We start from the raw sequence: 17,463 nt of genomic DNA on the forward strand, positions 1-17,463 counted from the left end.
GGTTCTGTTTGATTCTGGGAAGATGCGGTATTGAGATGACAGTGTAGCCGCTGGAGTGACGACATGGAGCTCTGGAGAGGTGCTCAGACATCCCTCGAGATAAGCCCTTGAGTATCATGGTCCCGCTCCTGGTCCAGCTCTCATTCCCCCGAGCTTCCCGCTGCAGCGCCACCCCGCCCTCTCTCTCTCTCTCTCTCTCGCACGGTGCAATGCCTCGCTCGCGCATGGCATCTGGCACGCGAGCGAGCAAAGGCCAGAGTGGCTCCTCTCCTCTGGCGGCAGGCAGACAGGCAGACGTCAAGCCAGAGCCGCCCTTGGCCCCACCCCCACCCACCCACCACGGCCATATCCTACCACTCCCCCATCTCACTTCCCTCGTCCTCACTCCCTTGCTAGGTAGATTCAGAGGAATCCCTCGTCTTTTGACTCGTCTGCGTACACGCAACCAGTCACGCGCATACAGCCTCTACCTTGATCAGCTGCATCACCCGCTCTACTTTCCCCCCCGCCTTAGCTCAGACCCTTGCTCCTCCACCCCCCAAGTACCGGTACATCACCTCTTGCACTCTCCCTACATTCCCCGCTCCCTTCTCTCTTCTCCCTTCCATCTGTCCCACCCATCTCCCATTCAAAATGGCCTCTTCCTCGTCTTCGGGGATGACGGGCTCCTCGGCTGCTAACCCACCTTCGCATAAGCCAAAGAGGAAGATCGCTGTGCTTGGCAGTAGGTCCGTAGGTGAGTAGCAGAGACATGGGGCATGCTAGCCGAGTCAAGCAGGGACAGATTTGGGAAATTGGTCGGGAGACGGATTTGGGCAGGCAGTGAATCCTTACAAGGCAGCGAGGTAGATCGACTGCCATTCTGACACTCTCACCTCGTACTCCACCCTACGTCCACGACCACGCCCATCTCAGGTAAATCCTCTCTCACGGTCCGGTACATCGAAGATGCCTTTGTCGACTCGTACTACCCCACTATTGAAAACGTCTTCAACAAGACGATTCGGTACAAGAACAAGGAGTACGATTGTGACATCATCGATACTGCTGGTCAAGACGAGTACTCTATCCTCAATTCCCGCCATGCAATTGGAATTCACGGGTACGTCCTAGTGTACTCCATTGCCCTCAGGAGTTCCTTTGAGATGGTACAGACCGTCTATGATAAGATTCTCAACTATACGGGTACAGAGACGGTACCATGCGTGGTGGTAGGACAGAAGAGTGATCTGCATGTACAGAGGCAAGTTTCGGAAGAAGAAGGAAAGGCACTAGCGGATTCACTAAAGGCGGCTTGGGTAGAGACGTCGGCGAGACATAATGCCAATGTGGCAAAGGTATTTGAGCTTATGCTCTCACAGACTGAAAAGGGAACTACAGAGGGAGGACCAGAACCACAGCCCAGCAAGTGCATCGTCATGTAGAGAGTGGGAGGACCAAGGAAGGGAAGCATACACAGGGCTTGATGAGATTGGAGAGGGCACATATGGGCTTGGCTTGGCGCAAGGGCGACGAGGGAAGATCCCTTTCACTTCTTGTACCTACTCTACCACCAATACTGCAGCGAGGAACGTCTCAACTCAGAGGCACTCGACCGTTTTTGCAAAGACTTAATATCCATTCCCCAATCGCACTTTACCCCAAAAGCCGGGTTGCAAGCCTGAGCTTTGGCGAGCTCATGCTGCCACGCCAGCCTTGTGAACAAGATCTCGGTAGCGGCCAGCACGATCGGGATCCACGTCCACAAGACGAGTCAGGAGCTGCGCCACATCCTTGTTGAGCTGCGCTACCCGCTCCATCGCCCTCTTCCCCCCTGCAGTACCCTCTGTACTAGAGAGATGCTCTGCGCTCTCCGACCCTCCTTTTCCCTCGCCATCAGTCAGGGATAGTGCCTCGGCAAGACTGGCCTTGTAGCGCGCCAGCGCCTCGAGGCAGTAGCGGCTATCGGGCTCCACCTCGAGTAGCTCCTCGATGCTGTCGATTTCGCGCTGCAAAAGGGTCACCCTCTGTATGCTATCCGGCCGACTGGGTAGAGTTGCAGTGCCGGTAGAGACGTCGAGATCGACGAGCCAGGCATGGTACAGCCAGACGGACTGGTCGTCTGGATCCGTGTACAGCGCTTGCCTCACCAGCTCCAGCTCCTCTTCCCGCCGCTTCTCGCCGGCACATTCCTCGCTGTGCGATGAAGCCCAGACGTGGGGCAGGAGCTTGGATCGCCAGTGCCAGGCGGAGAAATTGGAGAAGTTCGATTCGATTTTGCGTAGGGTGAAGGCTAGCTCGGACGTTGCTAGAGATAGGTGGTGCTTGCGTATGGAGGCTGGAAGGGAAGGGTGGGAGAGGGAAGCTGGGAAGGCTGGAATGGGAGTGCTGGACGTGGAAGTGGGAGGGATGGAGCAGAGGGCCATTTGGGAGATGAGGTAGCGACGGTAGTCCCATCCATGGACTGTGGCGGTGTGACAAGCACCATGTCAGCGACTGCCAAGTTTGAGCCTGGTTCGCTCAGTGACTGACTCACAATTTCTCGGATCAAGCTCCAGCATCTTGTCCACCAATCTCATCTCCCTCTTCCACTTGCCCTCTGCCAACTTAATCTTCACCTCCTCAGCCAGCTCTTCTGCTGCAGCACCCTGTAAAGCTACATCATCTGGCATCTGGATCAAGCACCACTTTCTGTGGTTCCAAATCCAATACACCTTGGGATGAGCCCGCAGCGCGTGTGTCGTGAGCTCGAGATCTTCCTCTAGGAGGCGCATCTTGATCTGCAGCTGGTGAGACGCTGACGGCGTGGGGGACGACGAGGAAGAAGGGCCTGCGGTGGATGCTCCCTCTGACGCTGAAGGCTCCGGTTGCGGGACCCTTGCAGCAGTGAAGAAGTCTGGCTTTGGATCTGTCTTCGCTGAGGGAGGAGGGGTGGTGGTGAAGAGGTGAGACAACACTCGCCTACGGTAATTCCAGGCTGTGTACAGCTCTGGGTTGAGAGCAAGGAGCGCAGTCGTAGCATTGAGAGCCGCTTCGTCTAACTGATCAGCGTCTCGCTATTGTGAGGACAGGCGTGAGTCAGCAGACGCTCTACATCGCAGTGCGGCGTGGACGTCCCACCCTACTCACGACTGTGAAGAATGCGCCCTCTACCTTGAGGTAACCCCGCAGCTTTGCCGCCTCCTTCTCCTTTCGAGCCGCTCTTGCCGAGGCTGTAGGAGCGGCAGTGCGCTTGATCCCGTGCATGTTGTCTGACCGTAGCGTTCAGCAATGCTCAGTACGAAGAGTCGGTGTTGATGGCTGGGATGTGAAGTGCGAATGTAGAATCCTCTCGTCTACGAAAAAGGCCGAGAGTCGACTGCCGCTCGCACGCGCCTCCACTCATGCGGGCCTCGTCTGCACTCAGCCCCGCCTTGGCTCAGCACAGAAGATCCAATGCAATCACCTCACCACCGCAACCATCATCCCTCCCTCTTGGCCATACTCAGTCTTTCTCTGCCTTCCACTCTCATCACCATGTCAGATCCCACTGCATCCTCCTCTTCATCAATCTCAACAGCGGCAGATGCGCCTCCCGCAGCCCTCCAAGCACCCACGGACCGCTCCTCCCGTCCGCAAGTCATCGGCGACGCTCAAGCTGGTCCCTCTGCCCCATTCCCCATCTACCTCTCTGGAGTGGTGCAGCGCGGCTTTGGTCGAGGTGGCAAAGAGTTGGGATGTCCAACTGCGAACTTACCTTCCCGGTTGCTCAAGAAGGATGGGCCGACTAGGGGAATTGGGGATGGGGATGGGGATGGAACAGGGGGAGAAGGCAGTTCCGATCTAGGCAAAGCTCCCACGGGCGTCTACTTTGGCTGGGCTCGGCTGATAAGTGCTCGTGAAGGTGGAAGAGGCGAGGAGTACGAGGATCAGGAACAAAAGGAAAAGAAGGTGGAGCGAGATGCTCAGCAGGAAGAGGGCGCAAAGGAAGAGACTTCCCTTGGTTCGGGTGCAGATCTACAAGAGGAAGAGTGCGTGCCACTACCGATGGTGATGAGTCTGGGGTGGAATCCATTCTATGCAAATAAGACCAAGACGGCAGTGAGTATCCTCGCGCAATGTACATGATCATGCTCAGAAAGCTGACTAGTGGCTGCTCCCGCCGCAGGAAGTACATATCATGCACCCCTTCTCGACCGACTTCTACGGCCTGCAGATCCGTGTAATCGTCCTGGGGTACATCAGGCCAGAGTACAACTACACTTCCCTTGGTGAGTCCATGCCTCATACCTCCCCTCATACGCCTTGAAGAATGGCAGGAATGCTGACAAGTTTTCCCTTCATTGCATCTCCCCGACAGACGCTCTAAAGGACGACATCGAGATGGACAAGCGCGTCGCCCTCAACTCGGTCCTCCCTGCCGATCAACGACCCGCATGGGCAAAATTCAAGGAAGACCCCTTCTTCTTCTCCGAGGTGCAGCCGGCATCCAAGCTCGGACGAAGTGGGACGGCAGGAGCAGCAGGAGCAGCCGGAGCAGCTGTGAAAGGAGGAGCGGCACTGTAGCGTTACATGGGAAAGCAGATTCTGTAATGTCTTCTATAGATTTGATTCCCCTCTCGCTGGGAGCCAGCATGATATCCATTTCGTGAAGCGCGACCCCCAACCCTGCTCAGCTAGACTCCACCACCACTCCTGCAGCAACCGTCTCTCCCTGAAGTCTGAGCAACACCCTCGCCAAGTCCTTGCGATTTACCTCTACCGGCACACCAGGACTCTGCACAGAGATCCTCACCAGGGCCGTAGCCCCTTTACCCAGAACCCTCGGTTTCCTCTTCTTCTTGCCTGCAGAGCCAGCAGCAGCTGTAGAGCCTGAAGCTCCCGTGGCGGTGCTGGAGGGCTTCTCAATCGTTGAGACTAGATCGACGATTGTGCAGGGCAGATCGAGGGAGTGGTGGTGTAGGGAGAGGACCGAGCCTGCTAGGATGGGGTAGGTGGGGTCGAAGACGAGGAGTTGCACGAGCAGGTTCGTCGAGAGGGCGATCGGCTGTGAAGGCGGGCAGAGGACCGATCCGACGCTATAGAGAATATAGGGGAGAACTGATGTGTCAGTATACATCTCGTGACTTGCCTTCTCTCCCTTGGCGTATCACTCACGCAAGGTGAATCTCGTCGATTCCAGAAAGGTAAGCTGTCACGCTGGCCCCTGCGACCGCCCATGGCACGCTCTCGCTATCCTGCTCCAGGGCTAGTCAGGGATGGGGTCTCAAAGTTGTCAGCATGGAGTGGGAAGCTGCCTAGAACTCATTGATGAACTCACCTCTGACTGTAGCCACTTCATCACCTGGAACCACTCTCAGGCGATCACCAGTCGCGATCAAGCCAGACACCACTCGACCAGCTGCAGCGATACCTGAAGCAATGGCCGTCTGTCCTCTGAACACGTTCGTGAGCGGCATCCGCAACGGTGCATCTACATCACGCGCCGGCGGCTCCAGAGTATCCAGGACGTCCAGGACAGTGGGAATCTTTTTGCCATCAGTCCAGTCGGCGAAGTGACAATCTTCCGACTGAGCAGAGACGTTGAGCCCAGCATGAGCAGCACAAGGAACAAACTGTATCCGTTTCAGATCGAATCCTGCGGTCTCGAAGAAGGGCTTGAGCTCGTCGACGATTTGGTAGTAGCGCTGAGGGCTGAAGTCGAACTATATATCAGAAGAGCCGAGGGACATGAGGAGTGGGCGCCGTCAACAAGGTGAGTGCGACTAGAGCGAAACTCAATCTACGGATTACTCACGGCATCCATTTTGTTGATCACAACGACGACGTCGCGGACACCCAATGCCCTGAGTAAAAGCACGTGCTCACGTGTCTGCCCTCGAGGGCCGAAACCAGCTTCAAAAGCGCCGTCCTTGGCGTCAATCACAAGGATAGCCACGTCAGCTTGAGCAGCGCCTGAGATCATCGAAGGTACAAAGTCTCGGTGTCCAGGAGCGTCCAGGACCGTATATGCCCGGTGAGTAGTGTTGAAGTGGGCGTGGGCGGTCGACATCGTGATACCTCTGTAGAAGCCAAGAAGAGCCGCGATTCATGTCAGCACCAACAGCATTGCATCGGCTCCAGGCGCGGGGTGCTGCTTACCTTTCTCTCTCTTCCTCACTGGCATCCAAGGCCCAAGCATAAGCAAAGCTCCCCTTACCCAGCCTAGCGCTCGCTCTCGCATTTGTGTTGTGCTCCCTGTCACTCAGCATGCCCGTGTCATGCAAGATTCTACCCATCAGGGTCGACTTGCCTGCGTCAACGTGTCCAACAACAACGACGCTAATGTCCTTCTTGCCATCTTGAGTTGCATTTCTCTGCTTCCACTCCTCGAGAATTTTCTCGTGACTAGCGGGCTTGGCAGGCGCAGAAAGAGACCCCACACTGGAAGCCATGGGATCGTCCCCGTCCGTGCTGAGACGGCTCTCTACATCTGCTGCTAAGCTAGCCACCGATGAGTCGAGCGACCGCGATGGCGTGACAGGCTTCGAAGAGGGTGTAGATGAGGTCACGATGCCAGCGGTGGCCTTCTTCAGGGCAGAGGGACCAGCAGAGGATTTGGACGACTTGGAGGGAGTATTGGACATGGAGGGAGCTTTGAGTTGATGTTGTGGGGTTGATGTGCCTGACTTTTTTGCTGCTGTCGCTAAATACGTAGAGAGTGGCATGAGGCAATGTCAGAGGCAGTCCCAGAATTGGAGACAGGTATGACGATTCGTCTCAAAATCCGCAGTCCTGAGTGTTGAAATCAAGCACCCAGCTTGGTCCCCTGCCGCGCTTTCACCACCTTGTCATCAGGGCTCGGCTCGACGAAAGCAGCCTTCGACACCTCGTCTCCTGCTACCAGGCTGAGGAAGGTGGAAGGATCTGGCTGTGGCAGGTCAGTCGACTGAGCTAGAAGCTCGCCAACCTCTGACCTCCGAGGGTGTGCAGACGGCGTCGACATTCTTGTCGGAAAGAGTGAGAGCTCTGCCAGACCCCCCGGCAACAGCCGTGAGGGAGTACTGTCGGCCTCTAACGATACAACAGTGTTGTGCGATCCGTCAATGTCCATCCCCTCGCCGCCTTGCATCCCGGACTCCGCAGTACGCTTCTGCGCCTCTTTTCTCTCCCGCTCTTGTTTGGCAGCCAAGGCTTTCTGCTGTAGCTTCGACAGAGGCTTGCCGCTGGCATCGGTCGGTGGCCCAGATGCAGGCAATGCTGGCGATGCAGTCTGAGACACAGGTGTCGCTTGCTTTGGCTGCCCACTTTGAGCCAGCGCTTGCAGCTTGCTTGGTCGGCCAGCGTCAGCAGACTGCATCGCAGCAGCTGAGCCGCCCGCAGCCACCACTCCCGCCTGGGTCGCTGCAATTCCGGCTCCTGTTTCGGGAGACCGCTTGCTCGGACTCAATGTGGCCGCAGGCTGTGATGCAGCAGCAGCAGCCGCCTTTCGCTTCTGCGCCAACAGAGCTAGCTTGCTCATCCCTGCCGTGTTCTCTGCCACCTCTTTGTGAATCTGCTGATTGGCAGGCGACCGAGTACCAACGTCTCCTGCTCGAGGGCCGAAGGATCGCCCATCATCTGTCCCTGGGAGACCTCCGGGCGCGAGCGAAGCCAGATTCCGCTTTGCCATGCCGGCTCTGCCTCCCCCTCTGCCCTTTCCACCACGAGAGTTGAGACCGGCAATCCCCCCTCGGCTGCACGTTCCCGGGCCAGAAGGCGAGCCAAGTGACATCTGCGAGACGCCTTCTTCCATGCTCTCGTCTTCGTCTGGGGGCAATCCTGATCAAGTGACAGAGGCAGAGATGACTTGTGTCAGTCTCGGCTTGTCGACTTGTAGGACCTCCTGCCGCACAATTGAGATGCTTCAAGAGCTCCAAAATGCCAATTTAGGCACAATTTGCCGCTGCACAACTTCAGTCTAAGGAGCTCACCCCGGCTGTGACGCAGACATTGTCCGGACAGTGTGGGCAGCAGGTAACAGAAGTGAAGCCCAGCGGAAGCAGCTGACTCACCTTGCTTTTTCTTATTCCTCTTCTCGATCTCCTTCATGAGCTCGTTCAGCACCGCTTCCGAATCAAAATAGGCATCCCACAGGGCGTCCTTGATCTCCCTCTCCCCAAATGGATTATTCTGGCTCTCTGGAGGTCCCAGCACATCGAGAATGGAGGCATACGAAGAGTCGAGGGAAGCTCGATCCTTGGGTTCGATCGACTCTGTAGAGGGTGGATGGGGCAATGCGAGGGGTATGGTGGGTGAGCTACGAAAGATCAGACGGGAGGCAGGTGGAGGTAGGAAGGAGAGTGCTCACCATAAGGGTCATCGTCGTAGTCATAGTCTGCGTCTGCTAGCTCTTCGTCCAGATCGAGATTGCGTACAGCACGATGCCGTGACATGATTGGAGAATGTACAAGTGATGTCTATGAGATTGTATGGACAGGAAGGATGAAAGGAAGACCCCCTTTTGGGCTGACGAATCTGAGCACAGAGATGCAATGACGGAAGCAGGCGTCGGCGGGAATCTTTTCTGACGGCCGCCGTCGAGCGAAGGCTGCTGCCCATCATTCTCATCGCAGGTTCATCGTCAAGACCGACAGACGACTTGGTAGAATGAATGGCAGGCATAAGCAGAAGATATAGCGCTGTCTCTCTTCTACTGCCGCAGAAGCACTACGCTTTGCAGCAGGCGATACCATGCCTGCCAGCCTCCTGGAGCACTCTCCGCTCTGCTCCCCCTCCTCGTCCTCACGTCGGATATTTCTCCACTACAAGGAGCCAGGAGAAGCGCCGCACCCGCCGCGATGAGGCGGACAAGCGCCCTTCACTCTCCTACTGGGTCAACTCTCGCCTTGTCGTGTACGAGGAAGAGATCCTGGCCAACCCCTTTTACCGCATGCTGGCCTCGCCGTTGAGGAGATGTGTCATTACGAAGCAGGTCATGCCAAAGGACCTGCTCATCTCTCTCAAGCCCGTCTTCTTACCTCCTGACCCTTTAGAGGATGAAGAGGGGGGGAATACGCCAGTCGGCAAGGCAAAAGCATTGGAAGAGGCATTCGTACCGGATAACATCCTTCACCCGTACTTTGTGCCCAGCAAACCTGGTCCCAGCGCCTACTTTTGCGCTACAAAGTCCTTTCTGAGGGATCTGATCAACAATTCACAGGCTAGTGAGTGCAACGAGAAAGCAAATATCTACATAGCTTCAGCCCACTGATGACTTTCACTCTTGTTCATGACCCTCTCGAGCAGGACGATCATCGAGTGCTGCTCCATCTTCCGAATCTTCCCGAGCCAGCAAGGGCAAAGGTCAAAACCACCTGCGTCTCGTCTCTCCTACTGCCTACCTTCCCGACCGCATTGAAGCCATGATCACCCATCAGCTGCAGACGCGTGTATTGCAGGAGGTGGAGCTCCTCTTGACAAGGAGGGGAGAGGATAATGAGGCGAGGAGAGTGCTCCTGATCCAATCGAGGGGGAAACCACCGACTTCGATTCTTGACTTCTCCCCCTCCACCTTATCTTCGAGTCTTGCACCCGAGGGGAGGGGTGCAGAGGTAGCTCTCCCATTGCACTATCGTGTGCATGCAATCTTCACGCCTCAGCAGGCCGTCACACTCAAAGAGGAGCTGGGCTTATTCCTCGATATAGAGGTCGGTGAGAAGGTGGGGTTGCCCCAGACGGCTGTGCTGGGGCCCTTGGCCGTGGCGCTTTGGCGGCTGCGGAATTGGGTGGTAGGTGATGGGAGAGGTATTGATGATGAGGATGATGAGTAGACTGAGGGTGGGAAGTAAGGTAGTCACTTTTATCGAAGCGTCGAAGGAAAGTTAGATGCAGGGCCATTGTACATGTCCTCCCCATCACTCCAGATACCCAAATGCAAGCACAATGTCTTTTTACAACGTCACATCACTGAGAGTTCCGGACGAAATATATTTGCTTTCGACAGAAAGAACTCTCAAGGGTGACTCTCGGCACTTCTCTGCCCTCTTCACATCCTTTGCCTTTGCTCCCTTTCCTACCAATCAGTCCTCCAGCCAGCGGTACTCGAAGCGGAAGTCCGACTTCTTCCTCTGTGCCCAGGACCCTTCCCAGTCAAAGTACACTATTGAGGGGTAAAGAAGCAGAGAATGTCAGTATTCGATAACTTGCCGATCTCTATTCCTCTCTCGTTAGACAGCCTACTACTCACCATACACGCCTTGCTCATAGTCATCCGTGATGGACTGTGGCTCGCTATGTCTCCTAAACCAAGTCAAGAACTGCTTGTGAAACCTCCAGCTCTGCTTCTTCAACTCTCGTGCAGCCAGGAACTGATGATATGTCCCTTGCTGGTAGTAGAAGATGTAGAAGAGAGTGTCTTCGTCAAGCTTCGAGTACATCGATGGGTTGTCGAAGATGGGTGCTGGCGCCTGAGGGTAGTAGCCCGGAGTCGCAAAGGGGTTCTTGGGAATATAGTACTTGGGCTTCTCCGAGTCCAGAGGCTCTGGCACATTCATGAAGGACGCCTCCAGAGACTTGTGCAGCGTCGGCATATTCTCATCCCGATGCAGCGACTTCATCTTGGCACTCTCGAAGCTGGTCACCAAGTCTGCTAGACTCGAGGGCAGACGAGCCTCCGAAGGCTTCTGGGCAGAAGCGGCGCCTCCCGAGGGTTGCACAGCTGCTGCTGCCCCGGATGTTCCCGCGAGCGAAGCAGCTGCGAAGGGGGCCTGTGGCGCAGCGGTCTGTGTGGCTGGACTGGCCAATTGACCGAACTGTTGAGCAGACGAGGAAGACCCATCTGCACGCGAGCCAGGAGCTCCAGCATTCTCGGGTACTGGGCTCTCTTGGGCAGTGCTCTGTCCCCTCAGACTCGAATGCGTCAGACTGGGGCTCGGCTTCGAGCTACCATTGACGTTCGGACTCTGCGTTCTCATCAGACCAGGCGGTGCAGATGGCCCCGACGAGGAGATGGCATCTTCTCCTGACATACTCGTCACTTGGCTAGGAGCATGACTGGGTGCCGGAGACGCTGTCGCTGCTGGATCCGATGGTGCTGTGGGCGCTGAAGAAGCAGGTGACGGAGACACAGCCACTTCTGAGGGTGCTGTTGCTGCTGCCGTTGACGGTGGCGCTGCTGCTGGTGTTGCTGACGATGGAGCTGCCGGGCTGATTGCAGGCGCAGCTGGCGGAGCTGCCGAGCTTGACCCAACAGCTGCAGCGGCGGCGGCAGCGTATCGTATCGGCGGTAGTGTTGCAGCTGCCGGTGCTGTTGGCTTTGTCGGTGAAGTCGTGTGAGTTGGCGAAGAGGATGGTTGTTTTGCAGCAGCGAAATTTGCCGGTGGCACAGCTTTCGGGTCGGATGGGCCCGCAGATCCACTTGCTCCACCTCTTGCAGCGTCAGAAGCTTTGCGAGTGGCAACAGATGGGATCGCCTTCTTCTCATCTTTCTTGCCCGCGTCAAGATCGCTCTCGCGACGTTTCGGTGTCTCCTTGACAGGCGTCTTGGCCGGCGCGGCAGAGACTGAAGATTCTGTGGATGAAGGAGGAAGCAGGACCAGTCAGCATCACGTTCTCCTGTGTCGTCAGGCACGATAAGCGCAGCGTCTCACCGTCTGCAGCTGACGCCTCATCATCATCGTCTTGAGTCTCATCGTCGCCCTTGAGACCAAATGCTTCCTCTTGCTCGTCCAGATCGAAGTCATCGTAGATACCCTCGTCTTCCTCGAACTCGTCTTCTGCATTCGAATCGACAAAGTAGGTGATGTCGTCCTTGATCTCCCCCACGCGATCAGGCTCCAGGGTGCCGTTCTCGAGCATCCGATGCAGGATCTCTAGACGGCCCACATGCCATGATCTCCTCTCATTCAGCTGCTCCAGCCCAGCAGTCTTCTCGGCTGAGGCTCCAGCTCCCTTCTTCTTCTTGCCCGTACCGGCTTGCACTTGCTCGATTTCAGCTTCACTGGCTTCGATCTGCCGGCCAAGCTCATCCACTTGTGACGAGATCCAGGCAGCCATTTCCACCTTTGCCTTCTCTGCCGGATCCAGCCTTGCGGCTGCTATCAGACCCTCTTTCGAGAAAGCTTTGGTCTTCATCTCCTTTTCTGTAGCCTTGAAGCGCTCCATTTGCTGTCAGAGTGATAGGGCAGAGCAAGAATGAGTTCAGGAAGCTCTCAGCCACCATCGCATATGAGGCCGGCTGCTCACCGTTTCTATTGCTTTCCTCCCATCATTCAACGCCTTCTTGTCTTTGATCTCATTGGCCTGTTGCCACGTCTTGATCTGGTCTCTCAGCCTCTGCAGCTTCTTGATCTGCGTCTTGAGATCCGCCTCCATCTTCTCCTTTTGTGTCTGATTCGTCGAGTTCTGCATCTTCTCGTACAGCTGCTCGAATTGCTCCACTCCCTCCGCTACCTTCTTCAACGTCCGATCGATCTCGGCTGATAGGATGAGCAGACACAATAAGGGATTAGCATGTCAGTAGCTGCATGGGTAGCTATATGTATGCCACTCCACCACCTAAAGGAGCAACACCAGCCAATGGCTTCCACCTCGCAGGCCAAATTCCAGTCTGCGCCCTGGCCTGCGACCTCAGAGCTGGCGCCTCTATCCATGCATTCTCTCTGGAGGGCAACGACTTACTTTGTAGCTTCCGCGCGGCCATGATGACGACTTTGGCGTGGTGGTAGTGGTGATGGTGATGCGCGAGTACGTCGTTGTAGCTTTAAGTCTCGTCTCCTCCCCCGGCTCGCGGTTGTATGAGCGTTGTCTGGTAGTCTGAGAACCAGTCTCGCTCCGATAGAGGTCCGCAAGAGAATACGGGCTCAAGTACGAGGCAGTGATGTGAGGATGCGCACGCAGCGGCAAGTCGATGGATGAGTAGAGGGGGTTTAGTAGGCTGGTCAAGGCGAGGCGAGGCGGCGAGGTGGGTACGGAAGTGTGGCCTGGAGGCGGGTGGCTCGGCCACGCGGGTTGCGCGGTGCAGCCACACACTTGGCCGAGGGAATCCCAATCTCACAAAAGTCATCAGAGGTCCACTTTACCAATTCCTCCTCCTCCTTCTTCTTCTCGTCATCAGTCGTCCGCGTCCTCTTCCTTTTAGAATCACCATGGCAAGCCGTGTACAATCTGTCAGCGGCTTAATGAGGCAGCTCAGCCTGAGCGCCAGCGGCTCATCATCAGCAGCTTCCTCTTCACGCACGGCATTCACAGGCGCTCGCCGGTGTCTCACGACTTCGGCTCCTCGCAGACAAGATGGAGACCAAGCAGACGTGGCCCCTTCTGCGCCAGCCTACCCCTTCTCATCCCAGGTTCGCGCCTTCCCCTCGGTGCCAGCTGCAGGTTCAGAGGGGCATGCACCCCTACAAAAGGTCAACAACTTGAAGAGGGGCGTCCTACCCTATGTCCACCACCAGCTACGCTCCCACCTAGACCCTGCCGCCCGCCTCACATCCCTCTTCACAAGAGGTTCAAAGCAGCAGATCCCCATCGGATCGGTCTTGATGGTTGAGACGTGGACCAACTCCTCAAAGTACTCCACTACGACATTTTCCGGTGTTCTGCTGGGCGTGCGCAGAAGAGGTACCAGCACCAGCTTTGTAGTGAGGAATCTGGTACTGAAGCTGGGAGTGGAGATGAGATTCAACCTTTACTCGCCGCTGTTGAAGGATGTAAGGGTCATCTCGAGGGCAGAGGTGGGCAAGAACAACAAGACGGGTGGATTGAGAAGAGTCAGGAGGGCAAAGCTCTACTGTGAGTATGGGCGTGCGGTACGGGTCAAGATGGAGCAGCAAGCTGACAAATATTTGCCGCGTCTGGACTTTGTTTTCGATAGACCTCCGCTCAAGGAACAGTCAGGTGGCTGGTGTCAGCAGGATGATCAAGTCAAGGAAGAAGCAGGACGATTTGGTCGCACAGAAGGAGGCAGCGGCATTGGCCAGAGGCAAGTCGGGCAAGCAACTGGTGCCTTAGAACACAGTCTCGCAATGCATCACTTTGGCGCTCTTGGCACAATCAGGCACACACTAGCGGGAATTTTGAGCAAGTTTGCATTTGCATTTGGTGTGCAGGATAGTCTCCGTGCGGAATGCTACACGAAGAGAGTGCTCTAGGCGCCCAGAGCGAGGAGCACGGCCTTCTCGACGTCGTCGGTGGTAGCCTTGCCGCCAAGGTCAGGGGTGAGGACGTTGCCCTCCCTGAGCACGTGGTCCACGGCCCTGTAGATCTTCAGAGCAGGCTCAGTGTAGCCCATGTACTCAAGCATCAGAGCGCCGGACCGGATGGAGGCGATGGGGTTAGCGATTCCCTGCCCGGCAATGTTCGGTGCAGAGCCGTGAACAGGCTGAGGGGTGGGAGGAGAATGGCGAGAAGCGGCAAGGGGTCAGAATGAGATCACGAAGACGTCGATTGGGGCTCTGGCCGCTTACTCACCTCTCCCATGATGAAGGAGTCACCAGCATTGACACTTGAGACGAGACCGAGGGATCCCACAAGGGCAGCAGCGGCGTCACTGAGAATGTCACCGTAGAGATTGGGTGCGACGACTACGTCGAACACTTCCGGCTCACGGAACAGCCTGTAAACCATGGAGTCGACGATTTGCTCGTCCATCTCCACCTCGTGGTATCGGCCTGCTCCACCCTTGGAGATTGAGTCGTTCTCCTTGACCGCACGGACCGATTCTCGGAAGAGTCCATCGGTCGTCGAGAGGACATTGGCCTGATGAGAAACAAGAGGGACAGTGAATGAGAAGCTGCAGATTGGATTGCCTCTGTGCCCTCGTACTCACCTTGTGGCAGACGGTCACCTTTGCCTGACCGACAGCAGCAGCGGTGCCAAGACGACTTCGCATCTCCTGTCGGGCAAGGGCAACGTCGAAGGCCTTCTTGCCGATCCTGGTAGAAGCTCGCTCGGATATTTGCCTGATGGCCTTGGCGACTTTGCCATTGGGAGTGTCCTCGATTGTCTCCGACTTGATGTACTGTAGAGGGGAGGCGCAGCAAAGCGAGGTAAGGTCTATGTCCAGCTCCTTCTTTCGCTGGGACAGATCTTCCAATGACTCACGAGACATTCGGTGTTCTCCCTGACAATGACAGTGTCGACCCACTTGTCCTCATCCCTGGTTCCCCTCACTCCCACCACTGGCCTGATGTTAGCGTAGAGGTCTAGGTTCTTCCTCAGCTGGACGATCGGGCTGGAGTATCCCTCCACCTTGTGCGAAGGGCTAGAGACACTTCCGAACATGGCACCATCGCACTCTTCCTTGAGACACCTGATGGTCTCCTCGGGCAGAGCGACTCCAGTCTTGGTGAAGAGCTCGAAACCGGCGGGGAGAGGGATGAATTCAAACTTGGGCGCGCCTGGGGTCAATGAGAGGACTCGCTGGGCTACCGGCAGGACTTCCCGACCGATTCCGTCGGCGGGCATCATGCCGATCTTGAGTGCCTTTGAGGCATTGGCGAGGATCTTGGCTGCTGTGGCGGTCATCTTTGCGGGCTAGATGCTGGTATTGAGGGAGGGAGGTGAGCAAGAAGGAGAGCACGGATACCGCATCTTGAACATGGCCGCCTTCGCCGTGAGTGGACCTTCCGCCCTTGGCGAAGATCGCGCGAAGGCCGAGGGAGGCACGCCAGGGTCGTCTCCCTTTCCGTTGCTGCAGCCGAGCCATGGTCCATTCAAAGCTTCCACTACACCCACATATTCCCGTGAGTAGACCTTCAAGACGACCTTTGAGCTTCTTTAAGCTTTTCTGAACCTCTCATCCCGCTGACTACCTCAGTAGTCATGCCCAGCATCATCGAGATCACGGCCAATGACAGGCTCGGTCGCAAAGGTGAGTGCAGTGAGGCGCAGCAGCGACGTGGGCCACAAGGTCTGCTCAGTGGCCACATAGAAGCCCCTTTGCTGACCCAAGATTTGCTTGCCAACGCTGACAGTGCGGGTCAAGTGCAGTCCGGATGACACAGTAGGTGACCTCAAGAAGCTCATCGCCGCCCAGACAGGTACAACACCGGAGAAGGTGAGTGGAGGATAGGACCATGATGCAATGAGAAAGGGGCTATGTGAGCTGACATGCGGCTTGACCTTTTGCCTGCGTACAACAGATCCAACTGAAGAAATGGTACACAGTCTTCAAGGACCACATCACACTAGCTGATTGTGAGTTCCTCTTGCATCCGTCGCCCGCATGAGACAGGGAGCACCTGACTGACCAACGACTTGTTCCGCGTACCTTTCCCTTGATTCGCTCGACATAGACGAGATCAACGACGTGAGTACCTCGAGCCGACAGAGCGTCCTTCTGGAGACTCTTACTGACCGCTTCCTCCACTTTCTTTCTCCCTCGATCTGACAGGGTACCAATTTGGAGATGTATTAACAAGCTTTACCATTCAATGTCGATATCTTTCTACAAAGCATCTCATGTCGACTTTGCCAGTCTGGCCTTCAAAGCCTCTAGCCAGACGTCCCTGAGGACGATGAAGCCCTCCTCCCTGGTGACAGGTCGATATGTGTCGTTGATCTCGTAAGAGTCTGGGGCAATTGTGCAGTCTGTGAAGGAGACTGAGGCGATGATTGCATCTGGAGTTGGAACTGCAGTAGAGGAGGGAGAAGCGCGAGAGGTCAGGGGTGGAAGGGACAGAGGTCTAAAGCGTTGCTCCCACTTACTTCGGCCAGGCATGAGCAGCTGACGCTCGTCTGTTTGGAAAGTATTCGGAACGAAGTCAGCACTGCAACCTGGAATGATGCGCCCAAAGTCCAGCTCATCAATCCTCCTGGACCTCCGCAGCCCCGTGCGGACCAACCTCTCTACCAATCCATGTACTCACCAGCCAAATGCGCCCACCCAGCATCCCTCAGATCAGCCTCTTGAATGAGATTCTCATCCTTCTGCCCTCTCACCACGTCCTCCTTGAGCGTCTCGTGCAGCAAACTCCAAAAGACCTTATTCACCACCAGCTCATCTGGATTCTCCCTTGCAAAGGTTATCGGGTCCGTCGAAGCAGAAGGTAGAGTGATGTGTCCCAGTACAGAGAGATGGGTCTCGGATGGCGGGGAGGAAGGAAGGAGGGAAATGGCGTATTCTGTGCTGGAAAAGGGGTGGAAGTAGAGACCTTTTGGATGCGATGGGTCGCGGATCGCTTTGCCAGAGGAAGAGTATGTCCTGACAAAAGCGCTCCGGGGCTTGGTCGAAGCTGAGAGGAGCTTCGAAGGAGCTGCAGATCGACCTACCAATCTGGTCGAAGGAGGAGCTGGTGGAAGACGCAAGGTGTGGACAAAGCGTGAGCCGCTGCGAGATGCAGCGGCTGGCAAGCTCGATGGGACCTGGCGCAAGAGGCTGGCAGAGGTTTGGGACTTGAGAGGGCTCATGCTGAAAAAGCTCTGTCCTCGGTTGCAAGATGAGTAGGAATGGCTTGTAAGGTCGAGAAGATGTTCTCGTAGCGACGGAAATGCGATGCGAGGACTTTCCTGGGTGGAGGCCCTCGGCGTCCTTGGTCATCGTCTCCT

At 56.2% G+C, this 17,463-nt stretch overlaps 11 protein-coding genes across 11 annotated transcripts; 5 read left to right on the top strand and 6 right to left on the bottom strand.

Annotated features, from left to right (window-relative positions):
- Positions 1 to 390: 390 nt before the first annotated feature.
- BCV69DRAFT_282181 (ras-domain-containing protein) lies at positions 391 to 1,641 on the top strand. Its single transcript, XM_025492262.1, has 2 exons — positions 391 to 736; positions 916 to 1,641. Exons 1-2 carry the CDS (start codon positions 634 to 636, stop codon positions 1,422 to 1,424), a joined length of 612 nt encoding a protein of 203 aa, XP_025348620.1. The 5' UTR covers positions 391 to 633; the 3' UTR covers positions 1,425 to 1,641.
- A 35-nt stretch (positions 1,642 to 1,676) lies between these two features.
- On the bottom strand, positions 1,677 to 3,225 carry BCV69DRAFT_298475 (protein prenylyltransferase; the record flags this gene model as incomplete). The annotated part of the gene is made up of 3 exons (XM_025494223.1): positions 1,677 to 2,443; positions 2,516 to 3,035; positions 3,109 to 3,225. The coding sequence occupies 3 exons, from the start codon at positions 3,223 to 3,225 to the stop codon at positions 1,677 to 1,679; spliced, it is 1,404 nt and encodes a 467-aa protein (XP_025348621.1).
- A 259-nt stretch (positions 3,226 to 3,484) lies between these two features.
- On the top strand, positions 3,485 to 4,848 carry BCV69DRAFT_282184 (riboflavin kinase). Its single transcript, XM_025492263.1, has 3 exons — positions 3,485 to 4,059; positions 4,127 to 4,229; positions 4,319 to 4,848. The coding sequence occupies exons 1-3, from the start codon at positions 3,496 to 3,498 to the stop codon at positions 4,522 to 4,524; spliced, it is 873 nt and encodes a 290-aa protein (XP_025348622.1). The 5' UTR covers positions 3,485 to 3,495; the 3' UTR covers positions 4,525 to 4,848.
- Positions 4,631 to 6,392, bottom strand: BCV69DRAFT_248116 (hypothetical protein; the record flags this gene model as incomplete). Its single annotated transcript, XM_025490279.1, has 5 exons — positions 4,631 to 5,036; positions 5,116 to 5,206; positions 5,279 to 5,663; positions 5,756 to 6,020; positions 6,100 to 6,392. The coding sequence occupies 5 exons, from the start codon at positions 6,390 to 6,392 to the stop codon at positions 4,631 to 4,633; spliced, it is 1,440 nt and encodes a 479-aa protein (XP_025348623.1).
- A 201-nt stretch (positions 6,393 to 6,593) lies between these two features.
- On the bottom strand, positions 6,594 to 7,887 carry BCV69DRAFT_170798 (hypothetical protein). The gene has a single exon (XM_025489496.1). It carries the CDS (start codon positions 7,730 to 7,732, stop codon positions 6,746 to 6,748), a length of 987 nt encoding a protein of 328 aa, XP_025348624.1. The 5' UTR covers positions 7,733 to 7,887; the 3' UTR covers positions 6,594 to 6,745.
- A 652-nt stretch (positions 7,888 to 8,539) lies between these two features.
- Positions 8,540 to 9,920, top strand: BCV69DRAFT_282187 (hypothetical protein). The gene is made up of 2 exons (XM_025492264.1): positions 8,540 to 9,143; positions 9,226 to 9,920. The coding sequence occupies exons 1-2, from the start codon at positions 8,591 to 8,593 to the stop codon at positions 9,747 to 9,749; spliced, it is 1,077 nt and encodes a 358-aa protein (XP_025348625.1). The 5' UTR covers positions 8,540 to 8,590; the 3' UTR covers positions 9,750 to 9,920.
- Positions 9,921 to 9,998: 78 nt separating this feature from the next.
- Positions 9,999 to 12,619, bottom strand: BCV69DRAFT_287173 (hypothetical protein; the record flags this gene model as incomplete). The annotated part of the gene is made up of 5 exons (XM_025493546.1): positions 9,999 to 10,078; positions 10,166 to 11,488; positions 11,568 to 12,084; positions 12,163 to 12,395; positions 12,598 to 12,619. 5 exons carry the CDS (start codon positions 12,617 to 12,619, stop codon positions 9,999 to 10,001), a joined length of 2,175 nt encoding a protein of 724 aa, XP_025348626.1.
- A 478-nt stretch (positions 12,620 to 13,097) lies between these two features.
- Positions 13,098 to 13,926, top strand: BCV69DRAFT_248141 (hypothetical protein; the record flags this gene model as incomplete). Its single annotated transcript, XM_025490281.1, has 2 exons — positions 13,098 to 13,707; positions 13,790 to 13,926. The coding sequence occupies 2 exons, from the start codon at positions 13,098 to 13,100 to the stop codon at positions 13,924 to 13,926; spliced, it is 747 nt and encodes a 248-aa protein (XP_025348627.1).
- Positions 13,596 to 15,449, bottom strand: BCV69DRAFT_282191 (putative LYS12-homo-isocitrate dehydrogenase). The gene is made up of 5 exons (XM_025492265.1): positions 15,019 to 15,449; positions 14,744 to 14,935; positions 14,386 to 14,673; positions 13,790 to 14,296; positions 13,596 to 13,707 (listed from the first exon to the last, which is right to left on the bottom strand). The coding sequence occupies exons 1-4, from the start codon at positions 15,439 to 15,441 to the stop codon at positions 14,063 to 14,065; spliced, it is 1,137 nt and encodes a 378-aa protein (XP_025348628.1). The 5' UTR covers positions 15,442 to 15,449; the 3' UTR covers positions 13,596 to 13,707; positions 13,790 to 14,062.
- A 65-nt stretch (positions 15,450 to 15,514) lies between these two features.
- BCV69DRAFT_311975 (the murine ubiquitin-like 5 protein) lies at positions 15,515 to 16,333 on the top strand (the record flags this gene model as incomplete). Its single annotated transcript, XM_025494891.1, has 7 exons — positions 15,515 to 15,529; positions 15,614 to 15,659; positions 15,734 to 15,787; positions 15,891 to 15,973; positions 16,059 to 16,113; positions 16,212 to 16,225; positions 16,310 to 16,333. 7 exons carry the CDS (start codon positions 15,515 to 15,517, stop codon positions 16,331 to 16,333), a joined length of 291 nt encoding a protein of 96 aa, XP_025348629.1.
- Positions 16,064 to 17,391, bottom strand: BCV69DRAFT_282193 (hypothetical protein). Its single transcript, XM_025492266.1, has 5 exons — positions 16,785 to 17,391; positions 16,624 to 16,653; positions 16,311 to 16,548; positions 16,212 to 16,226; positions 16,064 to 16,113 (listed from the first exon to the last, which is right to left on the bottom strand). Exons 1-3 carry the CDS (start codon positions 17,323 to 17,325, stop codon positions 16,376 to 16,378), a joined length of 744 nt encoding a protein of 247 aa, XP_025348630.1. The 5' UTR covers positions 17,326 to 17,391; the 3' UTR covers positions 16,064 to 16,113; positions 16,212 to 16,226; positions 16,311 to 16,375.
- Between the last annotated feature and the right edge of the window lie 72 nt (positions 17,392 to 17,463).

Source organism: Pseudomicrostroma glucosiphilum, assembly GCF_003144135.1.
Source record: "Pseudomicrostroma glucosiphilum strain MCA 4718 unplaced genomic scaffold BCV69scaffold_5, whole genome shotgun sequence".
Lineage (NCBI taxonomy): Eukaryota > Fungi > Basidiomycota > Exobasidiomycetes > Microstromatales > Microstromataceae > Microstroma > Microstroma glucosiphilum.

Bases quoted from the DNA above. Each gene is read 5' to 3' on its own strand.
- BCV69DRAFT_282181 (XM_025492262.1), top strand. From the start codon at position 634: ATGGCCTCTTCCTCGTCTTCGGGGATGACGGGCTCCTCGGCTGCTAAC. The intron at 737-915 runs GTGAGTAGCAGA...CGCCCATCTCAG, and splicing joins GCTTGGCAGTAGGTCCGTAG to GTAAATCCTCTCTCACGGTC.
- BCV69DRAFT_282184 (XM_025492263.1), top strand. From the start codon at position 3,496: ATGTCAGATCCCACTGCATCCTCCTCTTCATCAATCTCAACAGCGGCA. The intron at 4,060-4,126 runs GTGAGTATCCTC...CTCCCGCCGCAG, and splicing joins CAAATAAGACCAAGACGGCA to GAAGTACATATCATGCACCC. The intron at 4,230-4,318 runs GTGAGTCCATGC...TCTCCCCGACAG, and splicing joins GTACAACTACACTTCCCTTG to ACGCTCTAAAGGACGACATC.
- BCV69DRAFT_170798 (XM_025489496.1), bottom strand. From the start codon at position 7,732: ATGGAAGAAGGCGTCTCGCAGATGTCACTTGGCTCGCCTTCTGGCCCG.
- BCV69DRAFT_282187 (XM_025492264.1), top strand. From the start codon at position 8,591: ATGGCAGGCATAAGCAGAAGATATAGCGCTGTCTCTCTTCTACTGCCG. The intron at 9,144-9,225 runs GTGAGTGCAACG...CCTCTCGAGCAG, and splicing joins GATCAACAATTCACAGGCTA to GACGATCATCGAGTGCTGCT.
- BCV69DRAFT_282191 (XM_025492265.1), bottom strand. From the start codon at position 15,441: ATGACCGCCACAGCAGCCAAGATCCTCGCCAATGCCTCAAAGGCACTC. The intron at 14,674-14,743 runs GTGAGTACGAGG...GTTTCTCATCAG, and splicing joins AGGTGACCGTCTGCCACAAG to GCCAATGTCCTCTCGACGAC. The intron at 14,297-14,385 runs GTGAGTAAGCGG...CCCACCCCTCAG, and splicing joins ACTCCTTCATCATGGGAGAG to CCTGTTCACGGCTCTGCACC.
- BCV69DRAFT_282193 (XM_025492266.1), bottom strand. From the start codon at position 17,325: ATGAGCCCTCTCAAGTCCCAAACCTCTGCCAGCCTCTTGCGCCAGGTC. The intron at 16,654-16,784 runs GTGAGTACATGG...CTTTCCAAACAG, and splicing joins TGGGTGGGCGCATTTGGCTG to ACGAGCGTCAGCTGCTCATG. The intron at 16,549-16,623 runs GTAAGTGGGAGC...CCTCTACTGCAG, and splicing joins GCTGCTCATGCCTGGCCGAA to TTCCAACTCCAGATGCAATC.